The sequence below is a fragment of the Zosterops lateralis genome (assembly GCF_965231275.1).
Source record: "Zosterops lateralis genome assembly, chromosome: 7".
NCBI lineage: Eukaryota > Metazoa > Chordata > Aves > Passeriformes > Zosteropidae > Zosterops > Zosterops lateralis.
In genome coordinates, this window is record NC_139767.1 from 4,726,387 (window position 1) to 4,747,226 (window position 20,840).

The 20,840-nt window shown below is 38.6% G+C and overlaps 1 protein-coding gene across 4 annotated transcripts in view; it reads left to right on the forward strand.

Moving 5' to 3' along the window:
• KANSL1L (KAT8 regulatory NSL complex subunit 1 like) overlaps positions 1-20,840 on the forward strand; it is a 60,635-nt gene that overhangs the window by 9,816 nt on the left and 29,979 nt on the right. For 3 of the 4 annotated variants that reach the window (XR_014590572.1, XM_083865384.1, XM_083865383.1), the window contains exons 3-5: positions 12,163-12,304; positions 15,994-16,191; positions 18,915-19,036. Coding sequence is in view for 3 of the 4 variants with exons in the window: in XM_083865384.1 (XP_083721510.1) it covers positions 12,163-12,304; positions 15,994-16,191; positions 18,915-19,036 (462 nt within the window). In the remaining variant the exon portion in view is untranslated. The remainder of the gene's footprint in view (positions 1-12,162; positions 12,305-15,993; positions 16,192-18,914; positions 19,037-20,840) is intronic. The other variant, XM_083865385.1, reaches the window with a different exon arrangement.

Genomic DNA, 20,840 nt, shown 5'->3' on the forward strand with positions numbered 1-20,840 from the left:
AAGAGTTTTTCCCAATGAGTATTGACATAAGCTCTTCTGAGCTGTATCTCAGTGCTTTGTGGCTCAAGTAAGATTGTCTTTATCCATCTATTTCAATACCTTTGTTGTTTAGTTGCAAATAGCAGTTGTAAGATATTTAAGCCATTGTTCCTGCATTACATAGATTCTGTCCTCAAGGCAAGAAAGATCCTTGCTCTGCTGATGGAGGCAATTCACAGTCCTTGTCAAACTTCTCTAGTTCCTGGAGTAATTGGAAAGGCTCATCTCATTTCAAGAGCTTAATCAAAACGTGTTGTATTCTTTTAAGTGTCTACTAAAAGGAAATATGAAAAAACAGTTGGCTGTCTTCAGGACCTTTGTCATTTTGCTGCTACTGTCAGCTCATGAATGACTTTAACCTGTCAGTTTTCATAGCACCACATTTCCAGCAGTAATTTTTGGTGTATTTTATAGTACATTCCATCTTTTGGGCACAGGCAATTCCCACAATCCAGGGGAGTCCTTCTCTGTGGTTTCTCAAAGGCAGCTTTTAGGTGCTGCTCTCTGGCTCACTGTTAAGTATTAGAAACCAGAGCAAGACACAGTGCCCAAGGAAGGAACACAAAGCTGACCATGAGTAATTCCTTTAGGGATTCATGACTAACACTTGATACGCAACGTGGACAGCATTTCACCTGCTGAATTTAATTGAAACTTGTTGATCTTTGTGGTTCCTGAAGATGAAGGATTATACATAGAAATAGCCATAGATTTCAAACAAGGTGAATTGGATGATTATGCGAGCTCAGAAGTTTTTCAACAGCACAGCTCCACTCTGGGAGCAGTGTGTGTCCTGCTAGGCCAACTCCACATTCCTACTGATGTATTTTGTGTCTGTTCCTGATGTTTTTGGAAATGCAATGTACCACAAAGAACTCTGATGCTCAGGTGGTCATTTGGGAAACCTTCAAGCCTTTGCAGAGTGCAGTTTTTATTCTGTGTACACTACATGTGTGATCTTCCAGAATCAAAGGATACATCACTGTGGTTCTTTGAAAAAACAGCTGCTCACTCCATCAAACAGTAATACATGTGTCTAATCAATTAGACAGAAAAACTGCTTGCAACAGATTTTTCTGCAAAATAAATAGCTCTTTCTACTCATGGCAAGTCCCATGCCTTGTTTTCCCAGTTCTCCTTTCCCTAGCCAAATACAATCCTTTTGCATCATTTGGTGGGATTTCCCCTCTGAAATGTTTTCATGCTTTTTCCTCTGATTTCTGAAAGACATGTTTTACTGATTATCCTCCAGCAACCTCAAGCCTGACAAGGACGCACTGTTATATTTTTCCATGCCCACAGGGTTTGTTGTGCCTGGAAACTTTTATAATGAATGTGAAGAGATAGTAAATCTTTCTTTTCTATTTTTTTCCTCCTTTATTTTTTTCCCTTTAGATTGCTAGTTGGAAAGAGAAGATGGGAAATCTGCCTTTAGTACAAACATGTGATGGGGAGGGGAGTGTTAAGGCAGAGAACATACAGGAAGGAAGAAAAAATTATGACTAGTATCTCCAGATCCAATCTGTTTGTTCTAGATTATTTTCCATTTTGCCTTGCATTTTTTCTTGTGGCTAACTGAGCAACATCAGTACAGGCCTGGCTATACACAGCACTGCTTAAGGGACAGGGTTTATTGCAAATCCTGGAGCCACATTGTAAAGGGAGGCTGTTTGTTTTTGCAAGGTCAGGTCCTAATTTTCCACACTGAGCTGTAATTTCACTTCATATCTGATGTGAGAACTGAATTACAAGTTTGGGAAGGGGAGGAAGAGAGTCTGCCAGGACAAAGTGCTGCTCGTAGGCACAAACCCCCACTTGTTTCCTGGTTTTAAGACTTTTTAGTTTATGAGTCCAAGAAATGTCTTATTTGCATAGAAGATTAATATGAGGGCTTTTGAATAAGTATAAAATCATTGGTGCAAATAATATGCTGATTTAAGAATGTTTTATATGTTGCTTTTCCAAGAATTCCATTTTCTCAATTCTTGGCTCCTATCACTAGGATGTGGGAGGAGAATCAAGGAAAAGATAGCTTTAGTTTGCCTTCTGTTTTAACTCTAAGGATACATGTGTTATTTCAGAATATATTTAACCTCACTTGGTTGGGTTTCCATAAGATGAATTAATAACTTCTTTAGGGTCCCACATGCATTTACTGTTTGGCTTTAGAGATTTCTTATGCAGCAATAAAAAGTTGCTGTCTAGCAAGACTTTGTTCTCACAATACCAGAGTAATGCTCTTGTGAGTGGGGATCCTGATTTCTACCCTGTAATTACATTCATTTTTTGGAGCTGCTGAAGGCAGACTGGAAGGTTTTAGTGAATGGCAGAAGGTTCGACAGGTTTTAACCTGCAAGAGAAACTTGGAGCTGGTAATCTCAAATCTTTTAAGTTGGATGGGTGTTGAATTCATATTAAATAAAAACTTGGCATTACTCTTCTTAATAACTTTTTAATACACAGTCGAGATAGTATAGTAGAATAGCAAGTCTAATAAGCAGGCACATGTGTATACATATATAACCTTGTATGCTTAATTAAATTGGAGACAAGAAGAATTTGGTGCTTGATGTCAAGTGCTGATTAATCACTGTTTAATGGCTAGCTTTTTTCTTTCACTAAGCCGTGAAATGTGTTTGTTTTAATTAAGAGATTTGTTTATAAACAACAATGAACTGTCTTTGTAACTTCATGTGAAGCAAGGGCAGTGTTATTTTGGTTTATAGCTAACATTGATTTAGTGAGAATCTACTTCAAAGGGATATACCCAGTGCCTTTGAAAATCAGCATACATGGGCCCCTGATACAGGAAATAATTTAAGTGCTTTCCTTTTCACATGAAGTAAAAAGTGTGCATAAAGACTTCCCAAAATAGGAATGCTCTCCTGTAACAGGGTTTCATTCATACTGCTAAATATGGGTTAGGAATGTGATGTTAGATGCTGGATTTAAATATATTGACCTGTGCTCTTTTTTACTGAAATGGTTGTAAATTATATTATTTTCATCCACACACTTTGCCTAGCTCTTGTGAGTCAAAACAAATTTTCTGTTGGGGAATTTAAATCAATTTAATTTTCAGTTAGCAAACTTCTAATTACTGATTCTGGCATTGGAAAAACAAATAAACCTGTGTTTGAATATCTGAGCACTATAAACTCCCTTTCTTCCCAGCCCATAGGGTAGAGTTGAGCAGCAGAAAAACTCAGTGAAATTCAATCCCAGGCTCCTACAAAACCCAAATACCACCAAACTGTTCAAACTACATTCATTGCACTCCCCAGCCCTTGTCCCTGCAGACCAAATGGCGAGGTTTAACCTCCTGCCTTGCCCAGTGAAGCCGCCAGGTTCTCTTTGGCTCCTCCTCTATTACCTCACCACACAACACCAGCAGCAGCAGGGGGGCCTCATGGCCTGGATTTCTCCTGCAGTGGGGTGAGGAGTGTCCCGTGTTCTCAGCACGGCTGCTGGGGCCCTGCTGCTGCAGGTTTCACACTCAGCTCAGCCCCCGGAGCTTCCTTTGCCTCGGGGTCTGAAGTGGGAGCCCTGTCAGAAGTGTCCAGCTGCCCTCCCGGCCAGGCGGGCACTCTGCCAGCTCTCCCTTCAGCCCTGTCCCCACAGCACATTCCCAGCGGTGGGACATGGACATCGGTGTGTGGTGGTGTCTTTGCTGCTGCTGCTGCTCTTTCTCACCTGTTTTCTCTGTCCTCCACTTCCCCACCTGCCGCAGTCCCAGCTGGGACAGTTTCCTGCTGCTCTATTGGGCTGTAACCTCTCCACTGCCAAAAGCCTGCTGCTGATTCCCAGTGCAGCTGGCAGGAGCCTTCCAGCTTCAGCTCTTAGTTTTCCAAAATGTCTCAAAAACAGTATGGTTCTTATACATTTTACATTGGAATATGAATCTATTTATTCATATATATATGTGTATACTGACTTATAAGATGGAATTGGAGCTTACATGAATACCATACCCATCTTTTCCTTGTAAGAATACACATACAAATTTTGGAATAAACTTCAGTGGCTGGACACCACTGTTATGCTGCTTGTGTGCTGTCACAATGTTTCATTTGCACAAATCTTTAAAGGAATGTGCTTTTTAAGTTCTACCTTATTTATGTTGAGCATGGGCTACAGATGTAGCACTACTTGGTTTCTTTTTGAAGGGCAGTTGTGTAATACTTAGAGAGAATTTCTAGGCCTCTGTTCCTGGTGTTTTGTTGTTAGTCTATTGATGTTGTGCCATTTCAAAGGCAAGAAAAGAAGCTCATTTCTAGGCAGCCCTGCTGTTATTGAAGTTTCTTTTTCTGCATTTTAGCCCTACCTGCTTCTCTGCTTCACGTGGGACTGGTGTACAGCATGTTGGGGTGCTGGAGCAGACAATAGAACCTTAAAAATTAATATTAAAATATTTTTAACAAAAGCCATTAGCAGATACTCAATTTACAGCATGTTTGGAGTTCTTTTATTTTATTAAGAGGAAATGCTGCTGGTTGTTTACCTTTTGCAGGTTTTTTCTTTCTGGGCAGTTAATGTTCTGACTGACTCCGCCTTCACTTAACCCACTTGGCCTTTTATAATTAACTCAGCTCTAAAGAATTATGTAAACAGAACTGAAGGTGAAGAGCACTTCCCAGGTTGTGAAGCCAGCCATTGGAAAGATTCAACACTAACAGATCCTGTAAGAAGCTGAATTTTTAATTTATTCTGTCCCCAAATTGAATTAACAATTCAGTGCAAGTTAAAAAGTTCAATTTCTAATTTAAAACAGCAGCAGTAGTGTAATCCTTTGCAGGGACCCTGAAGCAGGCAAATACTGTCTGTGGCATCTCTTCAGTTTGGAAGATGTGATTTCTCAGATGAGGGAGCATAACTAGTGCACCAGTGAAATGTTTATGAAATCTCTCCCTTGCTAGGGTATCTAAGCACAGAGACTTTCCCTTTTCCTATTTTCATTTTTTTTCTACAGCCTTTTTTCTGAATATTGATTTTCCTGTTCTATCCTTTGCACTGTCCCTTCTCATTTTGTGGAAGATGTAAAAATTTTATTCCATTGCTCTTTAATTCCTTGCTACTTAATTTTTTTTCCCTCATGAATTTTCTCTTCAAGAGAAAAATCACAGGTATGGTTGATAATTTCAGGTGTTACTGCATACATTTCTCAGGCCCGATGGTGTAGCAGAAATGTTCAGCTGGATACAGTTTTTTGGTTTGGGAAGATAAGATGTATATTATGTGTTGGCATTAACATGCATTATTGGATGCAATTCTGAAAATATTAAATGGCCTCAGTGTGTCAGAGATGGTGGGACCAGGCATGGGAGCCAGAAATTATTGTAATTAGCAGTTGCTGATGTCTGTAGATGATAGGGAGAACTACAGCCCATGTTTTGGGAAGCTGTGTAGTGTTTCAGAGAAAAATGTCTGCCAGGTAAAAATTCCTGTTAATCACCAAAGGATCCAGAAGAATGACCTGGCTGCAGATCTTCAGAGAGATTACAGAGTAATTCTGAGCACCAGAGAAATTCCCTTGGTTGATTTTTTGCAGTAGGAGTGAGGGGGTGGGGAGTGCATAGCTTGGTTTGGTGCTGGTGATTCCAAAACAGCAGCACAGGGCTCCTGGATGGTCTGAGCAAATGCTGAGAGTGACCTGCCACAGTAAATAGTGGTTTTTTGTGTGATGTTGATCAGCCCTAATACTGGTGATCGCCCACAATCGTTACAGTTTAATCTTTTTTGGACTCAGGAATGCATAGAAGAGATTGCATTCATAAAACAGCACACACTGGCTTTTTTAGTTATGTAGTTATTAGGGGTTTAACAGTTAACTGATCCAGGGGAATTAATGCTTCAACAGCAACTGAAGTTAGTCCATTCTGAAAACAAACATTATGTAGGTGTGCTGGAAGAATTAGTCCTTGAGAAAGCATTTACGGGTCATTTAATAGTTGGACGTATTTGTTCAGCTCTTAAAAGTGTTGGAGGTTTTAGTTGGGAGTGGGCACACACTTTTATCTTATGACTAAAATCTAGATAAGGTTATCTAAAATACAAGCATATCTAAATTCACCTAATTTGAATATTTTATATGATACAATCTTCTAGTCTTTGTAGGTAATCTCTTATTTACTGTCAGTGTCTGCAGAGAGAAGAAAAATGGATGCGTTGAATTCCTCCACCATGTTGACCAAAAGTATCAGAAGCTCTGAGCCCACATTAGTGGCTTGTAAGAAAATACTTACATTCAGGACAGTTGCTTTTTGGGCTTTACCGTGTGTAGTCAGAGAACTGAGTGTAATGCTGGTGTCAAATTAGGGGCAGCTGAGGAAGTTCACAGCTTATCGGCTCCAGTCCTGGAGGGACCCCCACCACACTGGTGTACTGTGGACCATTTGTGGGAGAGTGCCATGGGGAGAATATTCTGTATTTTTGTACAACTGAGTGAGCTTCCCAAGAGAATTGGGGAATGAGTGATTTCTTTCCCAATGTTTCATGAAGTTCATGGTGAGCCATGTGATGTCTGGATGGAACTTAGAGACTGGAGAACCTTCTGGTTTCTTTTTGCTTTTCAGTTTCCAGAGATCAATCCTTCATAAAAACAGTAAACTGCCACTGTTTTCAGGACTCCCACTAAAGAGGGTGATCAGCTCTTTATCCTGAGGGTGGAGTCACTCTGTGACTGAGCTGCTTCTTGCTCCCAAATACTTCCCTGCTGTGTGATTGGCAGTAGGGCTCTGTCAGCCCAGGAGTTCCCAGAGAGAGGAGATGAACCAGCAGGGATGGCAGAGGTCACTTTAGGACTGTATCATCTAAAAACTGAGTGCCAGAACAATGTGGATTAAACCAAAGGGAAACATCACCTAGCAGAAAGAGCAAAATACCCCATGCTGAGAGACTTAGCAGAAATATGAGGGGATGCCAGGAACAACTGCCCTTCCTATGTTTAATGAAGAATTTTGGAATTGGAGGATTTTTTTTCCCACCCACACTATGTGAGTGCCTTGCTCTCTGGCTTGTGTGCATTTAAGAGTGTTGTTACTTGAAAACGTTTGTGTTTTCAAAGCCTTTTGAAAGGTGACTGTGTTATGGGTTGTCAAATGTTTTTTTGAGTTTTGATGTGGGTCTGTTGCAAGCATTCTCTTTTCCTGTTTAGCAGGAAGCATCCTGTCATTGTCCCTGCAGACATGTCATGGCAGGGCATGTTACTTGTTCTCACTGGGAGTTACAAAGGTGGAAGGCTTTAGTTTGCTTTTCATTTTCAGCATATAAGATAACTTGTGGAGAATCTTGCCAAGGTCACAGGGCTGCACACTCTAAAGTACTCTTTCCTCATCACACCTGCTTGAACCAACCTTCCTGGACACTTACTGTCAATCCCAGGTTCCGTGTGTTTTGTGCATTTTAAACACCACTGTGTTTCTCCATCATTTCTGAAGTTTTTGGGCGTTTTGTTTGCTTATAAAAATAAAATACACCTTCAAGGTTTGAATTCCACCTCTTCATGTCTCCTGCAACCAAAAAATCCCCAAACCCACGCACAAACCCCAAACAGCAGTGTGTGTAGCACAACAATTTTATCTTGGTTACAGCTCCCTTTTGTGCTCAGCTAGGTTGCCTGTATTTGTTGTTTGGGACAAGCTGATCTTAATCACAGAATCACAATGCTGAAAGAGACCTTCAAGATCATCGAGGCCAACCCAGCCCTGACAACTCAACTAAACCACAGCACCCAGTGCCACATCCAGTCTTTGTTTAAACACATCCAGGGATGGTGACTCCACCACTTCCCCAGGCACATTATCCCAGTCCTTTATCACCCTTTGTGTAAAAAACTTCTTCCTAATATTTCCTAACAATTGGGAAAACATAAATCTCACCCAAAACACAATGGAGCACTGGAAATGCTTCTGAGAGTCCTGTTGTGTTCTGCAGTGTTGGTTTGGTTGTGTAAAAGCGTGGTTTGCTCTGGGTGTTTCCCTTTGAGGGAAGGTGAGGGTGCTGAGGGGTTCATCTGTGCGTTCTGTCCTCAGGTCATGGCTGAAACTTCCTTCAGTTCCAGCAACAGACCAGAAATACTTAGTGCTCTTTACTTGCCTCTTCCATCTCAGCAGAAGCAACTAGGTTTGATAAAATGCTTATCCTGCCTCTGCTGTTGCTGGTGATCCCCAGCTGAACTCTTTTCCATACTTTGGGATGCCCTACTACAGCCTGAATGTCTGTCTGCTCCTAGCTAGGTTTTTGATCATACTTGTTTGCATTTGTGACTGTGCTCATCATGCCTTGTTTGTTCTGCTGCATTTCTTTTCTTTCCTTACCTTGTAAGTTGTGCAGGATTGATCTGCAGTCCAGTCAAAATAGAAATGCAGGCAGGTATTTCACATGGAAACAAGTTGCAATTCCAGCATGTTTTCCTAGGACAATTTAAATGAGATATTTTATTGATAAAAAAAAAAAAAAAATCAGTGTTTCTCTGTTCTCTTCCAATTCTAATAGTCCTGGATAAATGTAGGAGATCATCTGCAGATTTAGAGTCATTGCAAGAGCAGTAAGTTTATATGCAAATTTAATATTCCATTGTACTACAGTACTGAACATGAGAAACTTACCAGTGTGACGTGGTTTATACTGAGTTGGTAGCAGAAGAAAGATTTTGGAATTCCTGTGGAGGTTGTATGATCTTAGAGCCAAAAGCACAGAAACTTAGTAAAGATACTTAGTGGAAGGAGCACACAGGAAGCAGGACAGACAGAAAAGTATTTTTTCTTGTCTCATTCCCAACAGAGAACAAGAGCAGGAGCTTCTACTTTAGCACCTGCCTCTGACTTCCTCCTTCAGTGACAGGCCTGGTTATTTTTGTAACTGTGGTTGGTTTTTTGGTTGTTTGTTTTTTTGTCTCTGGGTTTGCACAATTAATGAATTCTCTGAAGCCACCTTGAAACAACTTCCTTTACTGAGTGAATGTTAAACTTTACTGTCTAGCATCCCAGGAACAGATTTACCCAGGTTTGGGGTTTGTTTCAGGGTTGGTTTGGGTTTTGTTTTTTTTTTGCAGAAATAGGTTATCATTTGTCACTTGAGCGACCATACTACTTTGCATGCAAGCAGCTCATTTTAGGAGTGTGAGGGTGGCTCACAGTGATTTTATCTTCCTTAGGAGTTACAAGCTTTACTAAAAGAGTTGTAGAGATGTAGGCTTAGAGGAAAAGGTAGTTAGAAAATAATGCAAGATCAAACAAATATGAGTGACAGGGATGGGAACAGAGTTGAGCAATGCTTCTGTCTCTTACCCTGGTCTGCAACACATCAAAACTGGGAAAGGGATCTAGACTTCAACTTGCTTCAGTCATGCTGCCCCTAAAATTAAAATTAACCAGGAGCAACTCTCTAATCCATGTCACTGCCCAGGGCTTTGAGCAGGTACTGGGCATGGGGCAGCCTGGGCTAACAAGGTGGAGAAGCTAAAATTCCTTCCTTTGGCCTGAGCGCAGAATGTTTGTGCTTAGTTCAGTGGAAACTTTTCCTTAGAGTGGGGACTAAGGACAGTTTTTACACAGTGTGATTAAATGCTGTTATTTTAATTATATAATAGAATTTAAAGCCGTAAGAAATACTTGCATAGTGTTTTGGAATGAAGCAAAAATGTTTATGTTTAACAGCTAATGCAATTGATTGAAATTAAGTACTGTGTCTAAGGGGAAAAAATCCAACCGTTTTTAAAAAACAACTTGTGATGTAACTTTGCAGAGGATTCTTGTTTGTGTGTAACACAGTAATAGACAGAGGTTACAACATTTAACATTCCTTCTACTGACAGCTGTGGTCTGATACTGGTTGTGGATTCCCTTATGCCACACTGATTTCATGCAGTGTAGGTGGCATAAGAGCAGTTCGGGCCCTTTCCATTCTGCTTCTTGTTTCCCAGCTGTGTGCAGGACACATAACTTCTCATTTGCTTCCTGCTCCTCCTCATTCTGTTTGAGAGTAGCTCACCTTTCTGCCCAGACTGTTGCATCTTGTCTGGGAGGTGAATCTGTCTGTGTACTTATTTCCTTTTACCTTGGCTTTCTTTTTACAATGTCCTGGTTTGTGGGTTTCATTGTTCGTTTGTTCAATTGCCTTTTGAGAAAGGAGCACAAATAAACACCTCACTACTCCTGTTGGGTTTTTCTTGGTTATCCTCATTATTCCTCTTTAATTTTTTTTGTTAAAATTATTAACTGAGGCATTTTTATAGACTCACCAAGCAGCTCTTTCTTAGGTTTACCTTTTTGCCAGACCAGGGTCCTGAGACAAGTCTCAACTATTCCAGCCAGCACGCTTGTGTGAACACATTTAATTAAAAGCTTGGAATTCAGATTCCCTCCCTTTGCCAGCAGAGTGTATTTTATGACTTTCAGGAGCCCAAACATGCAAAAGCTGTCAATCCCAGAGAAGTTCTTGTCAGAAGACCTGGTTCAAGCATAAGTAATTGGGACTCTTTACTCTTTGCTGGTAATAATGGGAAGATAAAGAGAAATAAAAATAGGTCAGAAAAATAGATTTTCACAGGATGACTTCATATGCCTTGTTTTCCTAGGAGAAATTTACTAGTAGAATATGTAAAATGCAAGTAATTTATTATCATATATATTTACAGAGCTCTTTGAGTTTGTTTTTGATAGTAATCCACATTGCCTCCTTGTAAAATTTGTATTTAAATAGGATGTTTCAATCACTATTATTTCATATGTTCATTTTTTCTCTATATGAGAGGGTTTAAACTGGTGATAAATTATGTGGGAGGATAATTTATGTTAAAAAGGGAGAAGGTTATGTATTTTAGAGGTGACTGTGTCTATCCTTACTATTTATGATAGCTAAACTAGACTGAAAGTTCTGAAATTTTGAGTTATATTGTGTTTTATAATATTAGCCATGAAAATTTTAGGATTCTCAAATTTGATGATTCCTTACTCGTGCCAGGACATGTCTAGCATCTTCTGCTGTATTATCTCTCTTTGTTGTTGAGATAGTTGACACAAAATTCTGCATGAAACAATTACATTTGTATTATGTTCCTCTGCCAGTTCATTGGCATCTGCTATTTCTTGTATCTTTTGTGATACTTCAGTGCTCTTCATTGCCTGGGGAACAGGAGATCACATATTCTGCATGTGCAAACTTAGACTGTCATCAAGGATCTAGATCCAGTAATTATCCCAATAATTTGAGGAAAAGCACTTCTTTTCTAGATGTTTGATTTTTGTTTTTACAGTTTTTAAGGTTAGCTGTGGCAAACTACTTGACAGCTTCACTGGAGGAAAAAACACCAGTTGCTTTCTGTAAATAAATGAGCTCAGTTAATGGTAGGATAGTAGTGGAAGTTACATACTAAAATACTGCTTTGTCTTGTCTGTGTTGCTTGAACTTACTGAATATTAAGATTGTTTGTTGCATGGTATGGTTTCCTCATTCATTTGTTTAATGTGTAGGTGGGGTAATGTTTGCTGATAGCAGTGCTGAATTTAGCATAATAAACTGAAGGTGTTCACAATGTCAAGTGCCAGGAGGCATATCTTTTTGTATTGCAAAAAGCATCTATTTTAAACAGTAGTAAGAGTCATCTGACTAAACTAAACTGACACAGATATTGATGAAACAACTTGAATAAAAGAAATTTAAACTACTTAATTGGGATTTTTTGGGCAGTGACCTGATATCTAGCTGGTCATTGCTGGATGTTTTGTTAGATTCTAGTAGTTAGCAAACAATATTTGTGAAAGCTTGTGGGAGGAAGTGTAGTGTAAGAGTTTGGATTCTTGCCGGTGGAGTTACTGGAATTCTTTACACATCTGTGATCAGCCTTAACTGATATGGTTTGGTAGTTTATCCAGCCCTGAGTTTTATAATCCAGAACAAAAAAACTAGCTTAGTGTGGGAATAGCCAGTGAGCATGGATTGTACTGGTTTGGGCTAGTTCTGTTGCCTCAGAAAGAAGCTGATGTGAAACTGGATGGGTATAATCAGATATCTTCTGAAAGCAACTGAGATGCTTGCAACATGAGGCAGAGCAGCTGTCAAAAATGTTCTTGTGCAAATGTGGTTATCTTTATTTTTGGACTAACCAGCATTTTGTCTTCACAGCAGCTATACTTCTGAATGGAAGTGGCTTGCAGACAGAGCTAGAATTGGCAGCCGTTGGACATGGCTTCAAGCCCAGATTTCAGAACTAGAATACAAAATCCAACAACTAACTGACCTTCACAGGCAAATACGTGCCACCAAGGTATTGTCTGTAAGCTCATACATGGGCTTTTCAAATCATCTTTTGACAGTGTTTCTTGTAATATTTATGTATTTGGTTCCTTGTTGCTGTTCTTTTTTTTTTTTTTTTTTTTTTTTTTGCCTTAGACTTCTCGTGTCTGTGCAGGCTATCACCTGCAGAGTTTAATGGGAAAGACATCAGGAGTTAAAAACTATTGTACCTTAAAGCCACCAGTATAGGGCTGTGATTTGGGAACCTTTGTATCTGTTCTAGTGACTTTGTTAGTGGCTTTCAGGGGCCCAGCACATTGTAGTTATCACTGGTTTTTCCTTCTGCAGGAGAGGCGAGACTGCCTTTTCAGATGGGATGGTTAGTTATTCATTTTTGTGTTGTGGGCTTTCAGGGTGGGTTTTTTGTTACTTGCAGTGCATGTTTATTCTGAGGATTAGATGGTTAATGTTTGTACAGCACTTTGAAGAGGTCAAGGATTAATAATTACAAAAATTCCAATGTGTGTAATTCATGTACTAGTTTTTGTAAATGGAACTGCCTAGACAGTGGGAAAGTGACATTCCTAAACCATTAGTAATCTAGCTATCAATTTATTGGGTTCCTCAGGTCATTCTCACACAAAGGAAGCCAAACCTGTGTGTGGTGGTGTGATAGTGAGGGGTTTTAGAGCAGGGCTCTTTGACTCTTCATCAGTGAGCCTCATGTAGGTTCTCTGGAGTGTGTAGGGTCAGATAAGCACAGCTGAGAGGAGTGACAAGATGCTTCAGAGTTTATGTGGCTGAACATGAGACTTAGAGGGAGTTTAAAAGGAGAGGAAAATCACCTCAGAGAGCATTTCCCTCTGAACAAATAAAGAAAAATTATTCCATCTTCTCCTTTTGCCCTCAGAGCCTTTTTCATATCCAGCTTGTCCCCAGTTAGGTTTTCCTTTACAAACAAATGAAGAGTCTTTGTCTAGGGGTCTATGTAAGGAGATTTTATATTTTGGTGAAGGGTGAGAATGCCCATGGTTTGGTGTTGTCCTAAATATCAGATACATGCACACTCTTATACCCAAAAGCTGTTGGCCTTTATGATACTGTAGGTCAGATGAGCTACAGAAGCTCAAGAAATAAATATCAGAGAAATAAGAGGAAAAACATTTTTTGAGTCATTCATTTCCTTTAGGTGGTATGGTGGTTTGCAGCCAAGTCATCTTCCTGGTGGAGATTTTTAGTGACATTCCTTTCTGAAACTCCATGCCCATTTCACCAGCTGTGGTATTTAGTGTTTGGCATTGTGTCCCATAGTGAAGGCAGGCACCTACTTTCTTCAGATGGGATTTTTTTTCGTGTGTACATGTTTATAGTGCACCAGTGCAGCAGCAACAGAGGGACATGTGGGCTGATAGAAGAGCTCTTTGTTTTCATTTAGTGGCTGCAGAGGAATGACACAATATCATTAGAATTTGTATGCTGTTTAATGGTTTCAGAGTGGTTTTGATGTGCTTTGAGTGGAAAAAAATGTGATTCATAGCCAGGGAACAACGGTTTCAAGCAAAAGGCCACTCCTTAAGCACCATAATGCAATAGGAAGGGAGATTATTAACTTGTGGGCTGTTTCCTGGCCTGCTACAGTGTGTCTTCTCCATCTCTACAGAAACAGAAGTAGCGCCTCTGGATCTCTGAGAGTCCTTTCATTAAAAAAGAAATCTATATATCTGCAAAACAAAACAATTTCATTTGGGGAGGAAGGCAGTCATTGCCAAAACCTACTGATTGTAACCTATTTAACTTATAATATAGTCTGTATTAGTCTTCTAATTCTTTACTCTTCCTCTTTTCTTCTGTGCCTGTTCCATCTCTCCCGTTCCATACACTCTGTCAATTTTCCTTTTCTGCTTTCCTCTTTCTATGCTTGGTAAACTTTTTTATGCTTTTATTTAAAAAAATAAAATTCCATTGGAAGCACATGTGTGTGTATGTCTCTCTTTTCAACACTTTTAATGTGTATCTTCCCATTCCTCTGACCTCAGAATTTCAGTTTTAGACATTTTAGACTCTCTGTGGTTGTGACTTATGATCCTTTTACTAAAAAGACCTGAAGATTCTAAATTCTAAAAGGGTTCAAAACTGTTGATGTAGCTTGTCCTCCTGTTGTGGCACACAAAATTTAGTTCTCTGCTTGAATTTCCTTCAATGTACTGCCCGTAGTATGTTACTGGTCTGGATTTGTGTCCATCTGCTGTGATCTGTGCGGAAAATCTAGCACTGACTTGATGGACATTCAGGATCTCTGTGCCCTTTTTAGACATTAAACCAAGTATTCAAGCACCTTTGTTTATTTTTCGAGAACATCTTTATTCTCAGCTTTGAGTTTATAATTCAAACAATGGAGTTAGGCACAATTAGAACAAGACAATTTCATTTTTACTCCTGGTCTCCTCTTTGAAGTCTCTTTGAGACTTGCTTTTATGTTTGAAGGCCAGTTACTGCTGAGGCAGCAGTAAAGGTCTCTGAAACTACAGGGTCCTTAGTTTTCCACAGCCACAGTCTAGGTGATGTTTGTCTTGCTAAAGAAATAGCAATACACCTTCCTTGTGTTCACATTATGGCAGTCTTCCTTGTTCTTTGATTGAGTGGAATATTCCCATTAGAAAGACAAATTTGAGGCAGAATTATAATGATCCCATTCTTTTACTATCTGCTTGATATTTGAGTAACAGTTACTACTTTAAAAGCAAATAAGTTCTTTCCCTTTGTCTTTGAAAAAAGCCTGGAGAGGTTTGATAGCCGTTTTTGGTACTAAATTTATTTGCTCACGATAATGACAAACCAAGGAGCTATTTGAGGACTGGGTTTGACTGTCACAAGGTTATTTTTGCTTTTATTTTGTTTAACATTTTAACTTCTTAAACCAACTGATACGTTACCTAGGATTGTACTAGAGACTTCTATTTTTCTAATCTGTCACATGGAAAACACAATAGGGATATTATTTTTCCAGTTCCATTTATGAAACTGTTATTTCCCCACCATATAGAGTTATATTTATCTTATTAGATGACGTTCTAGATGGTACACCATAACTGATACCGTATTTCTGCAGCTGGTCTTAAAAAGTAGTGACAGTGCTAGAATATTTAGAATAGTTATTTCTAATTATGAAGCTGTAAAAATGCTCACCTTAAAAAAAGTCAATTATTAAATTGTAAAAGGCTTTTGTTTAGTATTGTGTAATTTCTGCTACATAAAAATAACAGCCTTGATGTTTTTCATAGAACGTGGATAGGAATAAGAGAGAGCACTTTAAAATGTCTTCAGCAAAGTTTATTGACTGCAAAGACAAAAACAAAGTTCAATTCAAAGGGCGATTGTTTTTTAGGGAAAAACTACATCTTAATTCAGCAGGCAAATTATCATATAATATTCTAATAAGTATGAATTTCTGATTTGAATTTTGGCACAGATGTTTAAGCAGTGGTATAACCCTGGAGTGACAAGGACTAGCTTAATTGATGTGCTTTTTTTAATTTTTTTTTTTTTTTTAAGCCTATTATTTCTATATTTTAAGCTGAGAAGTTTATTTTAAATCTAGCCAAGTGCTTGAAAATTGTCAGGAAGATTTAAGAGGAATGTGCCAGGTTTGAATGCCCCTTAAAAATTATTTAGGAGGGTTAATCTGTTGTCAACCAACTGTGTTCAATTGCTGTTGTCTAGGGGATGGTGGTCTTAGAAGAATTCCCATTTCCAAAAGACATTTTGAAGAAGCAAATACAATTGACAGACCAAGAAGCTTTATTAAACTCCACAGGGAATTCACAAGCTGCCATTGAGAGACAGGATTCTCTGCCGGAACATGACTTTGAAATGTCACCCAGCAGTCCTACTCTGCTCTTACGGAACATAGAGAAACAGGTAAAGTAAAACAAAACTGACCTGTCCCTGGAGCCAAATGACTGACTTCAGAAACAGCGATGTTCCATGGTGATGGCTTCCAAAAAGAAAGATATTTTGTGGTCCTGGCATTGGGTGGTGATCAGTTGAAGGGCTTAAATAGCTACACTGTACACCAGGTTTACAAATTAACCTTTTATTTCTGATGTGTCTGTGTTAGCACTTTGTTTCCCTCCAAGCAGACACGAAACAGCCTCTAAGAACCAGCCACAAACCTGCCCCTGCTTTATAGCTGGGTCAGTGTAGAGTTTGCACAGATTGTTTCAGGAAATGCTTAATGTGAGGTGAAAGAGGACAGCTGACAGTGGAGATATATTGCACTTGAAATTAATTAATAAAATAAAATTTAAAAAAGCTCCAGCAGAATACAATGGTTCATCTGCCTTTTTAAGCATTGTAGGACTCTGGTTCAGAGCTGAGGAATTCCAGGTAATTGCTGGGTACAGTGGAGATGTAGTTGTGAGCAGAGTTTTGCTTTGCAGGGTGTAAAATGGCTGTTTCCATGGTTGATTCCAGGTCATACTATGTAGACTCCAGCAGGGTTTTCTTTTGCTTGAAAGTACATGAAGGATGTAGTAGTATCACTTTGCTGAAGGAGATACTGGAAATTTGTTTTTCAGAATGAATTTGTGCAGTTTGTGTAAAACAAATCTGACAAAGCCACTGTGGGACAATAATGTTGCTCTATGTAAATTCCTGGTCACACACACATTTTTTAAAAGGGGTATAAGTAGTAGCATCAAGCACTAGTGCCTGTTCCTGAATCTCTGTGCCAATTTTTTCTTATTTGATAGTCCTACTTTCCTGTTATTAAAATGCTTCCCCTGGTTGATAAATCTTATCCACCACAGGCAGGAGTGAGGAAGCAATGAAACAGGAAATTTATATACTCAGAGCTGGCAATTGCATAAGGTAACCCAAAGAGCGTTTTAGGATGTGATTAATGGCCCCTCTTCAAGTGGTGGCTTGGAAAATTAAACACACTTTTCAGTAAGACTTTTGATGAGTCAAGGGATAGTGGTCTGTTTCCTGGTCCCCAGGTAGCTACACACTTGGTCCAAGAACTTTGATGATCTGAAAATTACTTGGAAGTAGACTAACACATCTCACACAACACACTGGGTTTCTTCCCTTTTACATTGCTAAAAGCCTTGGGGTTCGATTTCCTTTTTGACTCCCAGTTCTGTTCTTGATTCTGAAAGTCTGAGTTTCTTGTTCAGTGTCAGGAGCAACAACAATGCTGCAACCTGAAGTACATCTACAGATATTCCCACAGAATTCCTCAGTCTGATGTTAGAGTATTTCTTTGTAAAAAATAAGTAATTTTGCTTGTGAACCAAAAGAAAAATCATGTAGAATAAAAGTGACTAAGGCTGGCGATTTTTATTAATACTGTTTTCAAGTCCTTTTCATAGCTACATGTATGTTTTTCCTTGTATTTTGGAAGTCTGCATGTTTTTAATGCTCTTATATTCAGTAAAAACTAATCCTTACAGAATGAATTTTGCTGAGATTTTTAAATCAGTCTGCTATTTTACTGGTATCTTGTTTGCTTTGCCCAGTTCTTTTATAATTGACTTGCTATTTCTGTGCTTTAATATCCATCTCTGAATTTTATTCTGATGGGAAATTTTTGCCTGACTACATCACCTAAATGTTAACAGAAAGTATGTGAGTTGTAATGAAACAAAAAAAAAAATCTCCTCTTTCTGCATAAATACCAAAATGTATAGAAAACTTACTAGATAACCTCTAGCAATTCATGTTTTAAATGTTCTTAGTTCTGAATGAAAATCCAACAAAGTAATACAAAAGGTTGTTTTTTTGTTAAAAAGAGTATGCCATTACAGATACATTTGATTTCTGCTCAGTGTGCAGAATACAGTTTCCTCTAAGCAAGCTACATTTATTGTGAGAATAGCCTTTAAGATCTGACATTTAAAACAAAAAATCATTGTGAAATGTTTTTGGAGTCAGTCCACAATTCATTGCTTTGGAAGGAGTAATTCTTAGTCTTAACAAATTGGCTACATTTGTTTCATTTGTTTTGGGTCAGTTTTGAAAACCAGGTTTTTTTCAGGAGTAGGGGGGTGGTTGTTATTTTTGAGGTTACCAGAAGATCTTACTCATTCTGTCTGTCACCACAATAGTCCTCGAGTAGTTACACTTCCTTTTATAAAAACACCTTTGTCAATCTGTAGTAAGCAATGAAGAGGATTCTTTTAAGAACAAAAATACTTTGAGTGAACAAAATGTACAATGAATAGACAAGTTGACCTTTTTTTTTTTTTTTTCCCTGTTGAAATGTTTATCAAATGGCCAGTTAGCAGCTCTGGCTGCAGCTGTTGTAATATCAGCTGTAAAGTGTTCTGGTTTCTTTTTTCCTTTTAAAGACCTTTGGTTACTAAGATCACTAATGTATTTGGGGTACTACTTCAGGCGTATAAACAATGTTCAGGGTTGTGTTGGTGTTGTGTTGGTGCTTTGTTGGTGTTTTATTTGGGTTTTGGTAGAGTTGAACATAATAATTGTGAAAGAAAAACCATGCCAACATGGTTATTCACAGAAAGAAACTAAATATGATTATTCCCTGAAATCCTGCATAGCAAAACAAGAACCCAGGACCTTTGAGCTGTTGAGTCTGGATAAAAGCCTGACTAACTTTAATTTTATTTTTTTTCCAGAGCGCACAATTAAGTGAAATCATCAGCAGCCTCATTGCTCCACTCAATCTGTCTCCAGCTTCTTCATCTCTTTCATCCAAGACCTGTAGACACAGACAGCTGGTCAATGGCATCTCCTTCAGGTGGGTAACAGTGTGGTAGGTTTTTTTGAGAATAACTTTTGGCAGAGTTACCTATATGGAACTAATAATCATTACAATGATTATTGCATTACAATTACATTAAATAAGGAAACCAGAGCTGCTTTCTGCAGGCTTCAAGAGGAGTTAAGTCTTGGTTTTAAGGTTGAAAATAGTAGGTTTTGTGTTGTTCCTAAAGAGATCATAAACATGTAGTCACTATAACTACATTTTAGTACTGGGAAGGTGAATCTGTGAAGTAGCGAAAGAATATAGGAACACATATATTGTGACTGTTTGAGACTTAATGCATTCTGTCATAACAAGTGCAGCTTTATTTCTGGAAAACTGACAAACTAGATTAGTAGGATACATAAGCAATGTGTCTCAGCAGGGGTCAGTGTCAGGGTAGTAACGTCATTAATTTTAAGCAGATCAGTCTTCAATAAAAGGCCAAGTTTATCTTTGTCACCCACATTTTCAGGAATTTGGAGATATTACTTTCCATTCAAGGTATTTTTTTCTGGATGGACATACCTTCCAGGATGACTATGGGTTGAAATTAATATTTTATAAAAATGTTTTGTAGTGCTAGTCCATACTACTTAGTAATTCTATCTTTTATTCAGAGATTTTAAGTACACTATAGGCTGTAATAAGTATTAGTTTCAAAACAACATTAATCTAATTTAATATAGTTACAAAAGGTCTAGATATGTTGGATATTTCTCCCGAGATACTTGTAATGAGATTTTTGAGGCTGCTGTTATTCACAGGTCTTAATTAAGACCAGGTGGATGAAGAAACTGTTCCCAGCTAGAGCTGGGGTGTTTATGGCAGAGTGTGCAGCACAACATAATTCCCTGGCTCCTGACTCCAAGAAGAGCTGGCCACACCGTCTGTTTCAGCTTTGCTGCAGAGGCTGGAGCCTCCCACAAAGAGATTAGAGTGAGCAGCTTCTTTAGCTGCCGTCTGTTCCACACTGATTGTGTGATTCTGCCCTAAATCTAAGGATGAAGGGGTCCTGGCATGTGACATCCCTGCTCCTGGTGTGTCAATTGTTTATAAATGATGTAATAGAAAATCAGAAGGTTCCTCTCAGAGGTGGACTAAAAATAGCCCTGAAACAGGAATTGCTAATAGAAATGGGTATATGGAAGAAAGTAATTTAGGCTGTGCCTTGAATCTGACATTTTCATGAGACAGATGAGGAAGAATTCCTGCTTTTAAAAATGTTTTTAGGAGTGTAGGAAGTTAACTTCATGATGAGAGACTCTAATGATGTAACTTCAAGCCAGTTCTCTTCTTATTTATTGGTCATTGTCCAAAGTTAGTCTTTCCATTTCATGAGTAACACATTGTTTGCTCATGGACCCCTCTCTAAGGTTGGTTGTTTTCTATTTTAAAAACTCCAAAGAAAAATGTTAGGACTTGAAAGATTTTCTCAGTGCCATAGCTCTAAACTGGACTTTGGCAAGTTAGGCGTTGGAAGGGAATCTGAGAGATTTTAGGACTTTCTAGATGCTGTCTTAAACATGAGTTAAACAGTTATTTTAAGTTTTCACTGCTTACAAAGTGTTTTGAAATCTGCCATTAAATACTGTTCATTAAAGATGCATGAAATAAAGTGGTTTTCATGAGAATCCTGCAGGGAAATTCACTACCTCCTACTTCTTGGGGTTTTTTGAGCAGGTTTCAGGTTTTTGGTGGTATTTTGTATAAGGTTGTATGTTCAATTAATTGAATTAACTTATTACTTAATTATTAACTTACATGCTGCAATTAACTTAATTCTTAGCTGCTTCTC